Source organism: Vombatus ursinus, unplaced genomic scaffold (assembly GCF_900497805.2).
Source record: "Vombatus ursinus unplaced genomic scaffold, bare-nosed wombat genome assembly UNPS02000577.1, whole genome shotgun sequence".
NCBI classification, from domain to species: Eukaryota; Metazoa; Chordata; class Mammalia; order Diprotodontia; family Vombatidae; genus Vombatus; species Vombatus ursinus.
In genome coordinates, this window is record NW_020940355.1 from 28,073,274 (window position 1) to 28,089,993 (window position 16,720).

Sequence of the window (16,720 nt, forward strand, 5' to 3'; positions counted from 1 at the left end):
AAGTGAAGGAAATAGAGCCAGAACAATCCACAGAATGAAAACGAAGACTGTGCAACTTTGATCAATGAGATGACCATTTGTGACTTCACAGGACCAGATGATGGATCTTACCTCCCACCTATCAGCAAAGAGATGGCTAAGGGGGAGAGCTCCTTTCCCTGACTGAAATATCACCCCAATCACCTCCCTTCCTTTCTCTTTAAATTGAAATGAGAGGGCTGAACTTGGCTGCCTCATGTTGCCATTGTTAAAAATCCACCTGAAACACCAAAAATGGAAATATACTGCTAGTCTATGTGGTTTATAAGATTCCCTTTATTAATATAATGCACTTTAAGGCATCTGTTTGCAGCCATGAACAATTTTGTTTTGCTTGATTGTGTTTATTATCAGAGAGGGTACCATTAGGAATGAAAAGCCTTTGGGAAATGACCTTGAGAGTGGTGTTAAAATCAAGAAAAGAGCACCTGTAAAACATTTATAAAGGGGTTGTGAGTTTTGGACTAGATAATCTCTAATATCCCTTCCAGCTCTAAAATGCTATGATTCTATAAGAGTAAACAAAATTTCCATCATCTATAAATAAATAAAAATTACCTCGTGCTCTCAATACATTAATTTAGAGGCATAAGGCAGGAAAACATCTCTCTCTATTTTTACAGACTTACCCAAAGGATTTTAGTGGTTCACCATTTTCTAACAAATAAATACAAACATCAGAGGCCTCCACAATCTGGCTGCAATCTGCCTTTTCAACCTCATTTCATGATACTTTCCTTCCTTTTGTACTCCAGTCAAACTATACTACTCATCTTGTCTCCACATATTTTTTGCACATATCTTTCCCCAGATCAGAAACAGAGCCAACATTTCCAACTGTTGAAATCCTTCACTTTCCAAAATGCTCAGATCAGAGACCATTTCCTCCACCTTTCCCTGATTATCCAGCTAGAAATGATAGCTTCCTTCTTGAATAGTTCATAACCTTTTTTGAGGCATTGGACCCCTTTGGCTGTCTGGTGCAGGGGGATGGGAGGGGAAAGGTAATAAGAATTTATTAAGCAACTATATGCCAGGCACTGTACTAAGCACATTATAAATATTATCTCATTTTGATCCTTACAACAACCCTTGGGAAGTAGGTGCTATTATTATTCCCATTTTATAATAAGAAACTGAGGCAGAGGCTAAATGACTTGTCCAGTGTCACTCTGCTACTAAGTATCTGAGGCTGGATTTAAACTCAGGTCTTCTTGACTTGAGATACAGTTCTCTATCCTCAGCCTTCACCTACATAGCTAGGTGGTGCAATCAGTATCTTCTCAGAAAAATGTTTTTAAATACATAAAATAAAATACATAAGATTACAAAGGAAAACAAAGGGTAGTAAAGAGTAAAATGTAATTTTTTTCCCATCCAAGTTCACATATTCCTTGAAATACCCATGCACCTCAGCTTAAGAATCCCTATTCTAAGAACTCTATTTCTTTGCCAGTCTCTTCTACATACTTTATCTCATTGTACTTGGGTTACATATGTCTTACCTTCCTGGGCAGCTAGATGGCACACATGCTGTGCCTGGAGTAGGAAGACTCATCTTCCTGAGTTCAAATCCTGGTGACCATGGGCAATTTGCTGAACCCCGGTGGCCTCAGTTTCCTCATTTGTAAAAGGATCTGGAGGAAGAAATGGCAAACCACTCCAGTATCTTTGCCAAGAAAACCCCAAATGAGATCACAGAGAGACTGAAATGATTGAACCTTACCCCTCTTCTACTAGACTGTAAACTCCTTGAAGAGAGGTGCTGTGTAACTTTTCTTCTTTGTACCCCAATTCTTAATACCAAGCCTTAAAATAGGAACTGAAAAATGTTGACAGATTGTGTTAGTGAACATAATGTTAGTGAACCTCACTTCTTCCTTTCTCTGTTTGAAATAACACCCTAATTGCCTCACTTCCTTTCTCTGGGAGAGTTGAACTTGTCTGCCCTATCTTAGGACAAACTATAATCAGTTTAAACCTTGGATTGCCACTGTTAAAAATCTACTTGAAGCACCAAGAATCAAAATATACTGCTAGTCTATGTGATTTATAAGATTCCCTTTATTAATATGGAGTATTTGAAAGGCTGCAAAGGGCTTAGATTATTTATTATCTCCAGAGGTGGACTAGAGCCACTTCAGGACAGCCAATTGTTAAATTTGTTGTGTGTACATTTACACCTGGAAAAGTGGCAAATGCTATAAATCAGGGCTTGATTTATTGTTTGATTATTAGGCTAGACCCACGGTGTCAAGATAGATCCCTGAAAACTACATATTGACTTTTGTTTTTCATTTGTTCAGCCATGTCTGACTTCCCGATTCCAAATCCAGCGTTCTTTCCATGATGCTGTAATGTGTTTACAATAATTAATATCAATTACAGGACAATTTCATACAATACTCTATATAATCCATTGGTGCTGCTCACTGCTGGCTTGTTACTTCTTGATAAGAAGTGACACCGGACAGTCCCACGTTCACTTAGGTGTCTATGAACCCCACCCAACGCCTCTGAGGGGCACTCTTAGGGAATAATAAGCTGTCTACAATTCTCAGAGAGTTGCTATCTCCATCACCCCCATCCACCCTTTTTGTGGGTGGCAGTGCTTATCTTCTTAGTCAATCAGGATGGGTTTGTGTGGATTGATCCAATTTGATTTTCTGCTCGTGTCCCCATCCACTGGGAAGCCCTACCTTTCTCCCTTCTGTATTGCATTTCCATTCAGAGACCCCTCTTGTGGGAATCATAGTATAATAGAAATGACTGCCCAAGCATGATTGTACAGTGCTTTACTCAATGCCATAATATGAAAAAGAATAAAATTAGGATCTCTTAAAAAAAACTGTCATGCAGACTGAGTGCTTGTAGCTTCTTCCAGATCACCTAGATAGCCATTATCTAGTCTATAGTCCTACCCCAAACCCAGGACATCCCAGATAGGAGCTAGGTACTTGGACTGTCATTCTCCATTAGCCATTCCCACAAGGAGTCAGCAAATGACTCCAACCAATATTTTAACAAATATTCCTAATACTGCAACTAACAAATATCCCAAATTCTGGGGTTAACAATGTCAACAATGCTAAAGTGAGCGAGCTGACCCCTCCCCCTATGTACTTTCTCATTTATGACTTCCTGGAGGGTTATGGTGTGATGATGAAAAAGTTCAAGAGATTTAGTTTTTGGGTAATTAATCATTTTATTAATTATGGCTAGCAAATAATTAACAAAGGGATGATCATTTGGCCTTCTCTTGTAAATCAAAGATCCATCCTGGAAGTCTGTTGATGCTTGTATACCCTTGGAAGAGTGAGTGTTCCCACCGGTGGGTAATCAACTTGATTGGTTAACAATTGATAAGAAAATTAATGGTGTAATGAAGGTGGGCCTATTCTAATGAGAAGCTGGGAGGTGTGACTTTGATTATGTCACTCTTACTCCCAAATGACCCTCCCCCACCTTGGGCAATCTAGACAAAAGATCTAGACCCCCCTCCCCCTTCACCCAAGCCAGAGTAGAACACAGTGGGCCAGAATTCACCTAGATAAGATTCAAAAGGGGAAGCTAGGTGGTGCAATGGATCAGGAGGACCTGAGTTCAAATCTGACCTCAAACCAGACACTAGACACTAGCTGTGTGAGCAAGGCACTTAACCCCAATTGCCTCACCAAAAATATATATATATATATATATTAGATTCAAAAGAATCTAAATACTAAATACTCTTTAATCAGAACTAAACTTTCCCAGTTGAGTGAGGTCTGAACAAGATTGAGGAGAATGTTAAATCCAATCTCATCATCAGCCCCATTCTTCACAGAGATTGATTTGATCTAGTAGAGAATGAGGAAATAGGAAGGTTAAAGAAAATAAAAATAGAAACAACAACCCAGATCCCCTGATAGTAATTGGTTGTTAATAAGAGAAATTGTCATTTCTATCAATAGTCTATTTAGATAGAAGAAATTCAGGACTTTAAGTAGAGTATCAGTAGCACTGCTATGTGGCCCAAAGTTCTGTCCCTGGAAGTGATGCAGTTTAGGGATGCAGGGGTGCTGGGACCCCAAAATCACAACACATGAGACCTGCCCGAAAGAATTCGACCCAAGCCTTCTTTCAGCCAAAGAAAAGGTTTATTAGAACATCCATCATATTGAGCAGACTGAACATGAGTCTGAACATGGGTAAGCAGTGGCTACATTATAAGAATCTGACCAGTGGCTAGATTATAAGAATCTGAGCATCTTAATGGAGACAAAATGGACCTTATATACAGAAAGACTGTGGGAAGGATCTAGGAGTGGCCAAGTAGTTTGGAGTGACTGGAGGAAGGGTCTAAAGAGATCTGCATGAGAGTGGCTAGTAAACTGGGGTGAACAGAACTCCTGGGACCTGGACCTCTGGCCAAGGGAGAATGGAACCTAGCTAGGATTAGGGTAGGAAATGGCTAGGGGCCATAGGGAGGTAAAACAGTGGAGGCGAGATTAGGTGTAGCCACAATGAAAGGCCAGTTGATGGGATCATAGCCTCAGGTGAATGCCAGAGACCTGGCCATGTGGGAAAGTACAGAAAGATTGTGGGAGAGTGGCCAAGTAGTCCATGAGGTAATAGAATTCCCAAGGGTGGGAAATGGAGCCTAGGTGGGACCAAGGGTGGGAAGTGGCCTGGGGCCATAGTGAGGCAAAAACTTAGGGAGGGGAGATTGGGTGTAGCCACAATGAAAGACCAGTTAATGGGACCATAGCCTCAGGGGAACACCAGAGACCTAGCCATGTGGGAAAGTCCAGGGCTTTTCCCTTTTGGGGCTCAGATCCCAACCCCATCAGAAGCAACTTCCTGCCATTGTTGGCACAAGGACATCATCAGCTGAGTCACTAACCTCAAATCATGGGATAATAGAATAACTGGGATACACTCATGAGCCTCACCTGATATGTGAGATCGTAGGCCACTTCCTATGAGCCATATATGTTATGGCTCAGCACTAAGGAGTTTGGAGCTTTGTGAAGATGCAGCAAATCCTGGGTGGTCCCTTGGTTGCCCCCTTCCACTCCCAGCATGGACTCTTGAAGGAGAAAGGTAAAGGTGAAATGCCTAGTCTACCATACTGCAAATCCCTCCAAGAAACAGTCTAGTTCCTCTGTCAACAAGGGAAATGAGGTTAGTTTGGGATCATTTAATTTTGTCTGAGTTCTTCAAAAATGTATGCTGGAATTACCTCTGCTGTAAGAGAAAGAGTACTTGTCCTGTGATGCAGTTTAGGGGTTCAGGGGGTCCTGGGACCCCAAAATCACAACACGCGGGTCTTGCCTGAAAGAACTCAACCCAAGTCTTCTTTCAGCCAAAGACAAGGTTTATTAGAACATCCATCATATTGGGCAGACTGAACATGAGTCTGAACATGGGTAAGCAGTGGCTACATTATAAGAATCTGACCAGTGGGCTAGATTATAAGAATCTGAGCATCTTAATGGAGACAAAATGGACCTTATATACAGAAAGACTGTGGGAAGGATCTAGGAGTGGCCAAGTAGTTTGGAGTGATTGGAGGAGGGGTCTAAGGAGATCTGGATGGGAGTGGCCAAGGGAGAATGCAGCAGGGTGGGAAATGGCCAGGGGCCATAGTGAGGCAAAGACTTAGGGGAGATTGGGTGTAGCCACAATGAAAGACCAGTTGATGGGACCAAAGCCTCAGGGGAACGCCAGAGATTTGGCCATGTGGGAAAGTCCAGGGTTTTTCCTTTCTGGGGTCCAGATCCCAACCCCGTCATCCTGGATAGGCAAAATCTTCATTTGAATATTGGTGCCAATACTTATTAACTAGATACTCTCACTTCCTCCTAAGCACTAATTGAGGAGACTTTGCTACAAAGGAATCCCTCTTCCAGGGCTCTGGCCTTATTCCTTACATTTTATCTCTCAAAGGCAGGGAGGTGGTACAATTCATAGATCTTCTTGACTCCAAAGCCCAGAGATCTGAGTTCAAATTCTGCATCAGACATGTTCTAACTGTATGAGCCTAGGCAAATTATTTAACCTGTTTGCCTCAGTTTCATTAACTGTAAAATGGGGGTTATGTACCTACTCACAGGGTTGTTGTGGGGATCAAATAAGAAAATATTTGCACAGTGGAAATAAGGTAAGTGCCATACAAATGCTTATTCCCTTCCATCTCTGGCTGTTCCCCATACCTGTAATCCAGCTCCTTCTCACCTATATCACTTGATTCTTTCAAGACTAGGTTCATGTGCTACTTCCCAAAGGAAGGCTTTTCCCCCCTAATTTGCTAGTTGCCCCCAAATCACTTTCCATGTCTTTTTTGTATCTAATTTATTTGTGTGTAGGTGTGTATGAGTTTGTGTGGGTATCTGTATATTGTCTACACAACAAAATATAAACTCCTTGAGGGCAGGTTCTTTTGCATTCTTGTTTGTGATTCCTTAAGCACAGTACCTGGCACTTTCAGACACTCAAAAGCTTGTTGATTGATTGATTGGTTACATCAGAGAGGGCCTAAACTGAAAAAAGAAGCAGTGAATGACCCAAATAATCATTCCTCAACGTGCTTCTGGACAAAAAAAACCAACCACACACACACAAAATCCACATTTGTTATGTCTAAGGTCCTTTCCAGCTTTATAGTTAGTTTTATGGTCTTATCCTCAGTTCACTTGAACATTTTTCTCATTTGTTATCCTCTTTGCCACCTTCTAAAGTGAAGAGAGTGAGTTTCAAAGAAAAATATGCTGCAGGGACAATATAAAGAATCTTACAAAACCCTGCAGACCACTGAAAAGATCCCAAAGCATTAAATACACTTCCTGCCTTCTTGCCTGCTAGACCATCAGCTCCTGGCTTTCCTCCTCTCCACAGTGAGATTTCTATCCATGCCCCATGCAATCAGGATTTCGATCTTTTGACAACTTAAGTGGACATGCATTTTTTACGAAGGGACACAAATAACACACAGAGGTAAGGTCTTTCTCCAGCATAGTAAAAGCATCTGTGGTTTTTCCTCATTGTAGCCTAGATTCTAGCTCAATTGTTTTAAACTTCTGAGAAGAAATCCACTTGAATTCCTCTGTCTGGCATTTAAAGTCCTTTACAAGTTGGCCCTTTCCTAACTTCCCAGTCTTCTTGACTTTACTCCCCACCACAAACACACACTCTCTAGGATCTATCTACTTAATATTCCTTACATGTTACACTCCATTTCTGGACTCTGTACCTGGAACATAAGTCTTTCCACACCTCTGCCTTCTGGCTTCCCTGGCCTCCTTCAAGGCTACTTGAATCCCACCTTCTGCAAGAAGCTTTCCCTCCCTCTCTTTCCCATACCCCCCCCAATAGGGTCTTCCCTCAAATATTACTTCCTTTTTATATTGTGATGATTACAATGACGTTAATTAGTATTTATATAGCTCTTTAAGACTGGCAAAGTGCTTTATAAATATTATTTCACTATATCCTCACAATAATCCTGGGAAGGAGGTGTTATTTATTATCTTCATTTTACAGTTGAGGAAACTGAGGCAGACAGAGGTTAAATGATTTGCCCAGGGTCACACAGTTAGTAAGTATCTGAGGTCAGATTTGAACTCAGATTTTCCTGACTCCAGTCTCAGTGGTCTATCCACTGAGTCATTTAGCTGCCCATGTATGTGTGTGTTTGCATGTGTGTGTATATACTGAATATAACTAGAATATGCATAGTTGTTTATATATCGTCTCCTCCATTAGACTGTGAGATACTTGAGAGCAGTGACATGATTTTTGCCTTTCTTTATATCTTTAATGATTAGCACAATGCCTGGCATATAAGTGTTTCATAAATGCTTGTTGCTCTAAATCACTATTGATTGGAGAAATACAAATTAAAACAACTCTGAGGTACCACCTCACAGCTATCAGATTGGCTAATATGACAAAAAAGGAAAATGATAAATGTTGGAGAATACTAATACATTGTTGGTGGAGTTGTGAACTGATCCAATCATTCTGGAGAGCAATTTGGAACTATGCCCAAAGGGCTATAAAGCTTTGATCCAGCAATACCACTATTAGGTCTGTATCCCAAACATATCTTAATAAAGGGAAAAGAACCCACATGTACAAAAATATTTATAGCAACTCTTTTTGTGGTGGCAAAGAATTGGAATTGAGAGGATGTCCATCAATTGGAGAATAGCTGAACAAGTTGTGATGTGTGAATGGAATGGAATACTATTGTGCTAAAAGAAATGATGAGCAGGTGGATTTCAGAAAAACCTAGAAAGACTTACAAGAACTGGTGCTGAGTGAACACTTTACACAGTAATAGCAATATTGTGCAATGACCATCTTTGACAGACTTGACTCTTCTCAGGAATACAATCATCTAAGACAATTACAAAAGACTCATGATGGAAAATGCAGTCCACATCCAGAGAAAGAACTGTGGAGCCTAAATACAATTCAAAGCATACTATTTTCTTTTCTTTGTTTTTTTTCTTTCTCACGGTTTTTCCCTTTGGTTCTGATTCTTCTTTCACAACATAAGTAATGTGGAAATATGTTTAATATAATTGTACATGTGTAGCCTTTATCAGATTGCATGCCTTCTCAGGAAGGGGGGAGTAGAGAGAGGGGGAAGAAAAAAATTTGGAACTCAAAAATTTTATAGAAGTGAATATTGAAAACTATCTTTACCAGTAATTGGAAACAAAAATAAAATACTAAAGTAGGGGAAAAATGCTTGTTGACTTGGCTGCCTAAATTCCTATATGTCAAATGTCACCATTGTAGCCAACCACATGCCAAACTATTGCAAAAAGACGAATGTCTAGAGCAAGGGAAATGTTGCATAATTATTGTAAGTGGCAATGTACAATTAAATTGCTTTTATCTTCATCATTTTCTATTGTGGTTATTACTGGAAAAGGAATCATGTTTTTTTTTTCCCCTGCCCATGAATTCAAAGACTTTTTACATAGTTAAAAGTGTTGTATATAATTAAGGCTTTAAGATTTTTCTCTTCATTAAACCCAAACCCCTTAGCTATTTCATGAAATATTTAACTTTAATGTCCTATTTCCCCACTGCAAAATTTCAACCAGAGCAAGTCCTAAAACAAGCATTCTTGTCTAGAAAAAAAGAAAAAAGAACCCAGTTCATTGCCTGGGCCTTTGTGTAGTTCTGAAGTCTGTCCTAGATATATCTCAGACATATGATAATCTCTATCTCCATCAAACGACAAGCCATTCTGTCTTGGGGAGAAACTACTTTTATTCCTAAAAACATCATTAGTCCCATTCCTGCTCATGTTGATTTTCCAGTCTGTTTGTCAAATTGCCTTTCTCTATCATTTTGGAGTTGCCTGCTGTGGACTGAAAATGAGGCAGCAGGTTCCTTCCAAATATTAGAACCAGGGTACTGGGCACAGAAAATTAGGATTTCAGACAAAAATGAAATACTTACTTGTTCCTTACTCTTCTAGTGTTTAAAAATATTAGAATAAGGCGGATTTAGGGAATTTTTTTTGTTGTTCAGTCATTTCAGTCTTATCCAACACTTTACGACTGCCATTAGGGTTTTCTTGGCAGAGATACTGGAGTGGTTTGTCATTTCCTTCTCCAGTTCATTCTTACAGCTGAGGAAACTTAAGACAAACAGGGTTTAGTGACTTGCCCTGGGTCACACAGTTAGTAAGTGTCTGAGGCCAAATTTGAACTCAGGAAGATGAGTCTTCCTGACTCCAGGCCTGGCACTCGATGCCCCACACCACCTGGCTGGTGGGAATATTAGAGAATAATAAAACACAATGTCACTGGTCTATGATTTCATTCCAACAAAGCTATGACTTCTTAAGTCTTAGAGAGTATTTTGAAGAACACAGAAATTAGACGACCTATTTAGAGTCTCATGTAAGTGTCTGGGATGAAATTTGAGCCCAGGTCTTCCTAATTCCAAGCCTAGCGCTGTGTCTAATTCACTGCCTTTCACCTAGTGAATTGTAGTGCTGCTCTATTCTTCCCTGGTTAGACTACATCTGTATTGTTATGGTCAGTTCTGGGTGCTAAATTTTTTGGTAGGCATTGAGGAAATGCTGCACATCCAGAAGAGGGCAACCAGCGTCACCCAGAGAGAACAACAGAAGAAATTGAGGATGTTTAGCCTGGAGAAGACTTAGAGGGGAGTATGATAATTGGCTTAAAGAATTTGAAGGACTCTTGGTGAAAAAGGGATCATTCATGTCTTACATCCTTTTAGGAAGTTGCTGAGAGGCAAATTTCAACTTGATTATACAAACAGCCAAACAAATAGAGTTCCCTAACAAAATGAAATCTGGCTGCCTTTGGAGATTAGGTGTTTCTCCTCAATGGAAGTCTTTATTTAAAGAAAGTGGATGAACATTCCTTGGAGATTTAGAACCCAGGAGTCTTCCAGACTCCAAACCTAGCACTTATCTTTGGAGTGAGCATTGAATTGCACCCATAGCTATCAAACATGCATCAGGGCACACACATTTGTGTAGCATGCACAACACTGCCAGTTAAAACCCAAACCAGATTAAAATTTAGTTGGGAAATATTTAACCAAATAAATAAAAATACGAATATAAAGGTCAAAATATGTAAAACAAAGCATAAATAATATTAACAAGCACTTTTCTAAATCAATATACAGCCCACAGAGATCCTTATGGACAGTTTTTTGGCTGTCTTTTCTATTTGATGTATTCCCATCCTTTTCTTTTATAGATGAGGAAATTGAGGCCTGGAAAATTTCAAGTGACTTGCTCAAAGCAGCCAGTAAGTGGCAAGGTTGGAACTAGAAGCCAGGTCCTCCAGGAGGGATACTTGGCTCAGGTAGATTAGATGAAATATCTTCTAAGAGAGCTTCCAACTCTGAATTCTATTATTCTATGATTTTTGTCTACGGATTGTATTTTTCCTAAATGCTTGTTTTTCATAGTTGACAAATTACTTCTCAGGCTTTTCATTTCAATTTTTGAATACATGCTGGGTCTTTTAATGAAGTAGTTTATTTCTGGGGGAAAAAAATAGGCTATTAAAATTGGATAACTGATCTGCCCCTCCATATGTCTTTGAAGATGATAAGTATCAGTACCTGGAGGAAAAAAAACAATGGCAACAATAGCTCAGAAGGAAGAGGCAATGAAAAGATAAAAAGAATTGTAGGACTTCAGCATTAATATGATCTTTTTAGTTAGGCTTTTGTTTGTTTATGCCACCAAGGGCTAAGATGTAGAATCTACTGGGCCTTCTGTACCAGAGATTTCCTATTAATGTTTCTAGACACAAAAAATGCATACATGTGGCTCAAAGAGCCACCTATACAGAAAAATTTGATATGTATGAATAAATACCGTATGTTTCAGAATAGAAACTTGTAGGTTCCACCAGGTAAAGGAAGAATTTTTTTTTTTAGGCAATTGGGATTAAGTGATTTGCCCAGAATCACACAGCTAGTAAGTGTCAAGTGTTCAGTCTGAGGCTGGATTTGAACTCAGGTCCTCCTGATTTCAGAGCCAGTGCTCTATCCACTGTGCCACCTAGTTCCCCAAGACCTTTTTTTAGTACAATATATGCCCCGGGAGATTTAGAGGCAACAATCTTCACATATGTCACATCTTCAGTCAAGCCACGTTATCTATCCATTGGCTAACAAGAAATATCAGTTCCAGCAGTCTGAATACAGAGTTTTCACTTTCTGCTCACCATAGTAGAGACCCAAAACAAAATTTAAAGATTACACTTCGAAGTCTATAGGCCTGGGGGCAGCTAGGTGGTATAGTGGATAGAACACTGGCCCTGAAGTCAGGAGGATCCCTGGATTCAAATCCAGCCTCAGACACTTACTAGCCGTGTGACTTTGGGCAAGTCACTTAACCCCATTGCCTCAAAAAAAAAAAAAGTCTATAGGCCTGGCCCTAAAAGAATCTATGGTAGTTCGGCAGGAAGACAGAGATATGAAGTATAGCAAGTATAGCATAGGTGGATGATGGAGTGCTGGGCTTTAAATCCCGCATTTGACATTTACTTTCTATGTGCACCTAGGAAAGTTGTTTAACCTCTGTATACCTCAGAATCCATCTCTATAACTTATCTACTAAGTCATATTGTTTTATGATATGATGCATTACAATCTGCCTTGGCTGAGACCCTGCTCAAAGTCAGGGTCATCACATATGAAGTGTCTTGCCACACAAACGTCTTTTCCTCTTTTGTTGTTGTTCTCATTCAGTTGTTTTACAGTCACATCCAACTCTTTGTGACCTCATTAGGTGTTTTCTTGGCAAAGATACAAGAGTATCCAGCTCATTTCTTCCTCCAGCTCATTTTACAAAGGAAACTGAGGCCAACAGGATTAAGTGACTTACTTGCTCAGGATCACACAGCTAGTCAGTGTCTGAGGCCAGAATTGAACTCAGGAAGATGAGTCTTCCTGACTCCAGGCCTAGCACTCTAGCCACTGTGCTACCTAGATGCCCTTTTCCTTCTTTGGATGGAATTACAAAAAATGAGCAAATCAAGATTTCAGAGAAACATTTGACAAAGTCCATCATGCTTTCCCCCTTGAAAAACAACAAGAATCTGGTCAAATAAAACCATCAGTGTTACTACCACACATCAAGATTAAAGGCTACATCTTTCTATTCTGTTAATAATCAACATACTGGAAGAGAGGTGGGAAGTGCACTCTTGTACGAAGGGTGTTTATTGGGAAGTATCCAATTTGTCAAAACAAAATTAGGATGGGAACTGGATCTGTGATTTCTTTGGTTCAGAGAACTCCCAGAAGTTTTACCAATGCAAGTCAGCACATTTTCTACAAGTCTTAGAGAGCTGTCTGGAACAGAGGTGTCAAATACAGGTCAGTGGGCCACATGTAGCCTCCAAGAATCCAGAGTACAGCAGAACCAGATTAAAACATAATTAGAAAATAACTAACAAAATAAATAAATACAATAGAACATAGGTAATGTTAACAGCTTCTCCGAGTCAATATGCATGCCAAGGGGATCCTTATGTATAACTTAGTGGCTCTCATTTCTATTTGAGTTTGACGCCAATGACCCAGAACGTTGGGAGGTTAGTGACTTGCTTAGGGTCACACCGCTGGTAGGTGTCAGGAATGGGAATTGAATCTTCTATCCCCATGCCCAGGCCAGCTCACTATATATTATGCCATATTGCCTCTATCAACACAAAATGTTCCAATAAGTTGGTTTTTTCAATATGTTAAAAAAATAATAAAATGCATATTGACAAGGTAGAGGTTATTCAGAAGAGAGTGACCAGGATCATGAGAGAACTCAAAACCATTACTCATTAGGGAAAGTCAAAGGAACTGGTATGGGTCAGCCTGGAGAAGAAAAGACTCAGGATAATCATTGTCTTTAAATATTATCTCATGTCCAGCTGTCACATGGAAGAAAACATAGTTAGTTGCTCTACAGGATATAACTAGAATGGATAAATGAGTGCTACAAATAGTTCTAATTAAGTTTAGTGTAAGGATATGATTTTTAACATTAGAAATATCCAGCAATGCAGCAGGATCCCTTGCAAAGGAATGGGACCCTGGCCCTGGAAGGATTTGAAAAGGATCTGACTCAACAAAGAAAAAAGAGAAAAGGGGGAGAATGGAGCAAAAGGTACAAAAAGGAGAGTAATTAAGGGAGAGATTTGCCCTAAGCAAAACAAACTCAAAGGATGTACAGGACAAAAACACAGCTTTTTATAGTAGCTAAGAATTGGAAACTGAGGGGTTACCCATCAATTGAGTAATGGGTGAAAAAGTTAACATATGAATATGATAGAATACTATTGGGCTATAAAAAATTTTGAAGAGAATGGCTTCAGAGAAACCTGGAAAGACTTGGATGAGCTAATACAAAGCGAAGTAGGCAGAATAGGAAAACAATTTAGAAAATGACAACAATTTTATAAAGACAAACTACTTTGAAAAGCTTAAGAATTCTGATCACAGTAATGACCAACTACATTTCCAGAGGATTCATGAATAAACTTTCTACTCACTTTTGGATAGAGATAATGGACTCAGAATCTAGATTGAAACCTTTTTTTTGGTCATGGACATGCAGAAATTTGTTTTCCTCAGCGATACACGTTTATAACATGGGTTTTATTTTTCTTTATATCTCAAGTGGGGTAAGGAATGGGAGTCAGATTTTTACTGGTTGAAAAAAATCAAAAATTAAATATTTAAAAGACTAGATAAAAATGTAATTGGGGAATATTTAACAAAATACATAATAATAGAATAAAACATAATGTCTGTATGTGATTTTCTAAGTCAATGCTGAGCACTTCAGGATTTTTTATGTAAGCTTAGTGGTCCTCTTTCTATTTGAGCATGATAGGACTGGTCTGATGACTAATCATTTGTTAGATCTGAAAGAGAATTTAGAAAGCATTGGGAAAGAGTCTGCACAAGGTGACTTCTAAGTTCCTGTCTAAAGTTATATGACTGATGAGATCTAGAGGTTAGGGGTCCTGGAATCCCAAAATCACATGGTCACATGGGTCCTGCCAGCCAAGCCTTCTTTCAGCCAAAAACGAGGTTTATTGAAGATTCACCATATTAGCTAGACTCTTAAGGAACCTGAGCATCTGTGGGCTATTGGCTAGATTGTGAAAATCTGAGCATCTTAATGGAGACAAGATGGACCTTATATACAGAAAGACTGTGAGAGGGATCTAGGAGTGGCCAAGTAGTCTATGAGGTAATAGAATTTCAGGGAAATGGAGGATCTAGGAGTGGCCAAGTAGTCTATGAGGTAATAGAATTTCAGGGAAATGGAGCCTAGATAGAACCAAGGGTGGGAAGTGGCCTGAGGCCATAGGGAGGCAAGACAAAGGAGGGCCAGGTAGGTCAAGGATAACAGAATTAGGGGATTGGGTGTAGCCAAAACAAAAGGCCAGTTGACGGAATCATGGCCTCAGGGGAATGCCAGAGATCTCCAGGATCAAGTGGGAGAATTCAAGGACAATCCAAGTGTTTTCTAGGGCCCATAGACAAATGGGGCCCAAATTGGGACAAAGGTCTCACTTTGGGCCCATACCCCATCAACTCCACCCAATTAAATGCAATGCATATGAAAATAAAATGTTTTCCTTTAAGGTTTTTGTAAAGTTACAACTTTTTCCCCTTGAGTTGCTCTTTTTCTTCTGTTTCTATTTTGTTCTAAATATCATTACTTTATGCAATGATATCATTAATATCCCCTCTTCCCTAGATTTTTCCTCCATCATTTGTAAGAGTAATTAAGTGTAATTACCCTACCAGCTCATTGTCTTAGTGAGAAATGTCCTGGGAATGTTGCCATCTTGATAGAGAAAATAAAATAACAGAAAATAGTTAAAGAAGAAAAGTCCTTTTAAGACTATGATGTTTTTAAGATGTGTGGAATTGAAGGGGAGTAAATGTTTTCTTTAAATAAGTGATATATTGTTTGATGTTTATTTTTTTAGCATTATATTGGCTTCTTTTTAAAAGTGGTATCTAAATTTCATGGGAAATCCTTAAGAACAAAAGGCATTTTTCTAAACGGAGAGAGTAAATGATGAGTTAATATCTTATTATTGGGGCAGTTATTTCTTAGAAAGGGAAGATTACTCTTTGGTATCTATGTTCCCAAGCTGTTTTACAATCTTATCAGTGGCTTGGATCAATGACATAAACAGGGCGTGTTAATCAGATTTACAGATGACTACAGAGCTGGGAGGAGTAGCTGCCCCATGACAATCAGTATTCAAGAAGATCTTGACAGGTTAGAACATAGGGCTTAAATCTACTAAGGTTAAGTTCTAAAGAGATAAATATAAAGTCTCTCTCTGGGGCTCAAAAGTTCAACCTCACAAATATAAGATGGGGATGGCAGTTGGTCCAAAAAAGATTTGACCATTTTAGTTGCTTATAATCTCAATATAGAGGCAGTTAAGTAGCACAGTGGATAGAGTATAAGCCTGGAGTCAGGAAGACTCATCTTCATGAGTTCAAATGTAGCCTAAGACACTTAATAGCTACCAAAATCCTTTCCAATTTTAAAATTCTGTGATTCTGTCCAGTCATTAGTTAAAGACACACCAAATCCCCTAGAATATAGTCAGATATCAAAAGAGGTCCTTACCAAAATCACCTTAAACTTAAAGGTGGCATTTTCTTAATTGTCAGTTATTTGTTTATTGGGCAAGTGGATAAAAGGAGTGAAAAGTGCCCTGCTATAATTTTATGGTGATTTCTTGTGGTTAAGAGCTAAAAATGTTTTTTTGAGGCAAGAATATATCTGGGTGCTTTAATGATCACCTCTGTCACTCTGGGCCACTAGGTGACAAAGCACTGTCCCTGAAATCAGAAAGACCTAAGTTCAAGTCAGCTCTCAGACACTTACTAGCTATGCGAGCCTGGGTAAGTCACTTAATCTCCTTTCAATTTTCTTATTTGTAAAATGGGGATAAATAATAATACCTACCTGCCAGGATTACTGTAAAGATAAAATTAAAGTGCTTTGTAAACTTTAAAGCACTATATAAATGCTAGTTATTGTTATTATACATTATATAATGAGTTCTGTTGTAACTACTTGTATATTTGAACTTTTGAGTTAATTAACTATCACAGGCTTTTGAACTCACCTTTGTCCCAT

The 16,720-nt window shown here is 39.1% G+C and overlaps 1 protein-coding gene across 1 annotated transcript in view; it reads right to left on the minus strand.

Annotated features, from left to right (window-relative positions):
* PSKH2 (protein serine kinase H2) overlaps positions 1-1,597 on the minus strand; it is a 38,194-nt gene extending 36,597 nt beyond the window's left edge. The window contains exon 1 of the mRNA XM_027870390.1: positions 1,545-1,597. Coding sequence (XP_027726191.1) covers positions 1,545-1,597 — 53 coding nt within the window. The remainder of the gene's footprint in view (positions 1-1,544) is intronic.
* Between the last annotated feature and the right edge of the window lie 15,123 nt (positions 1,598-16,720).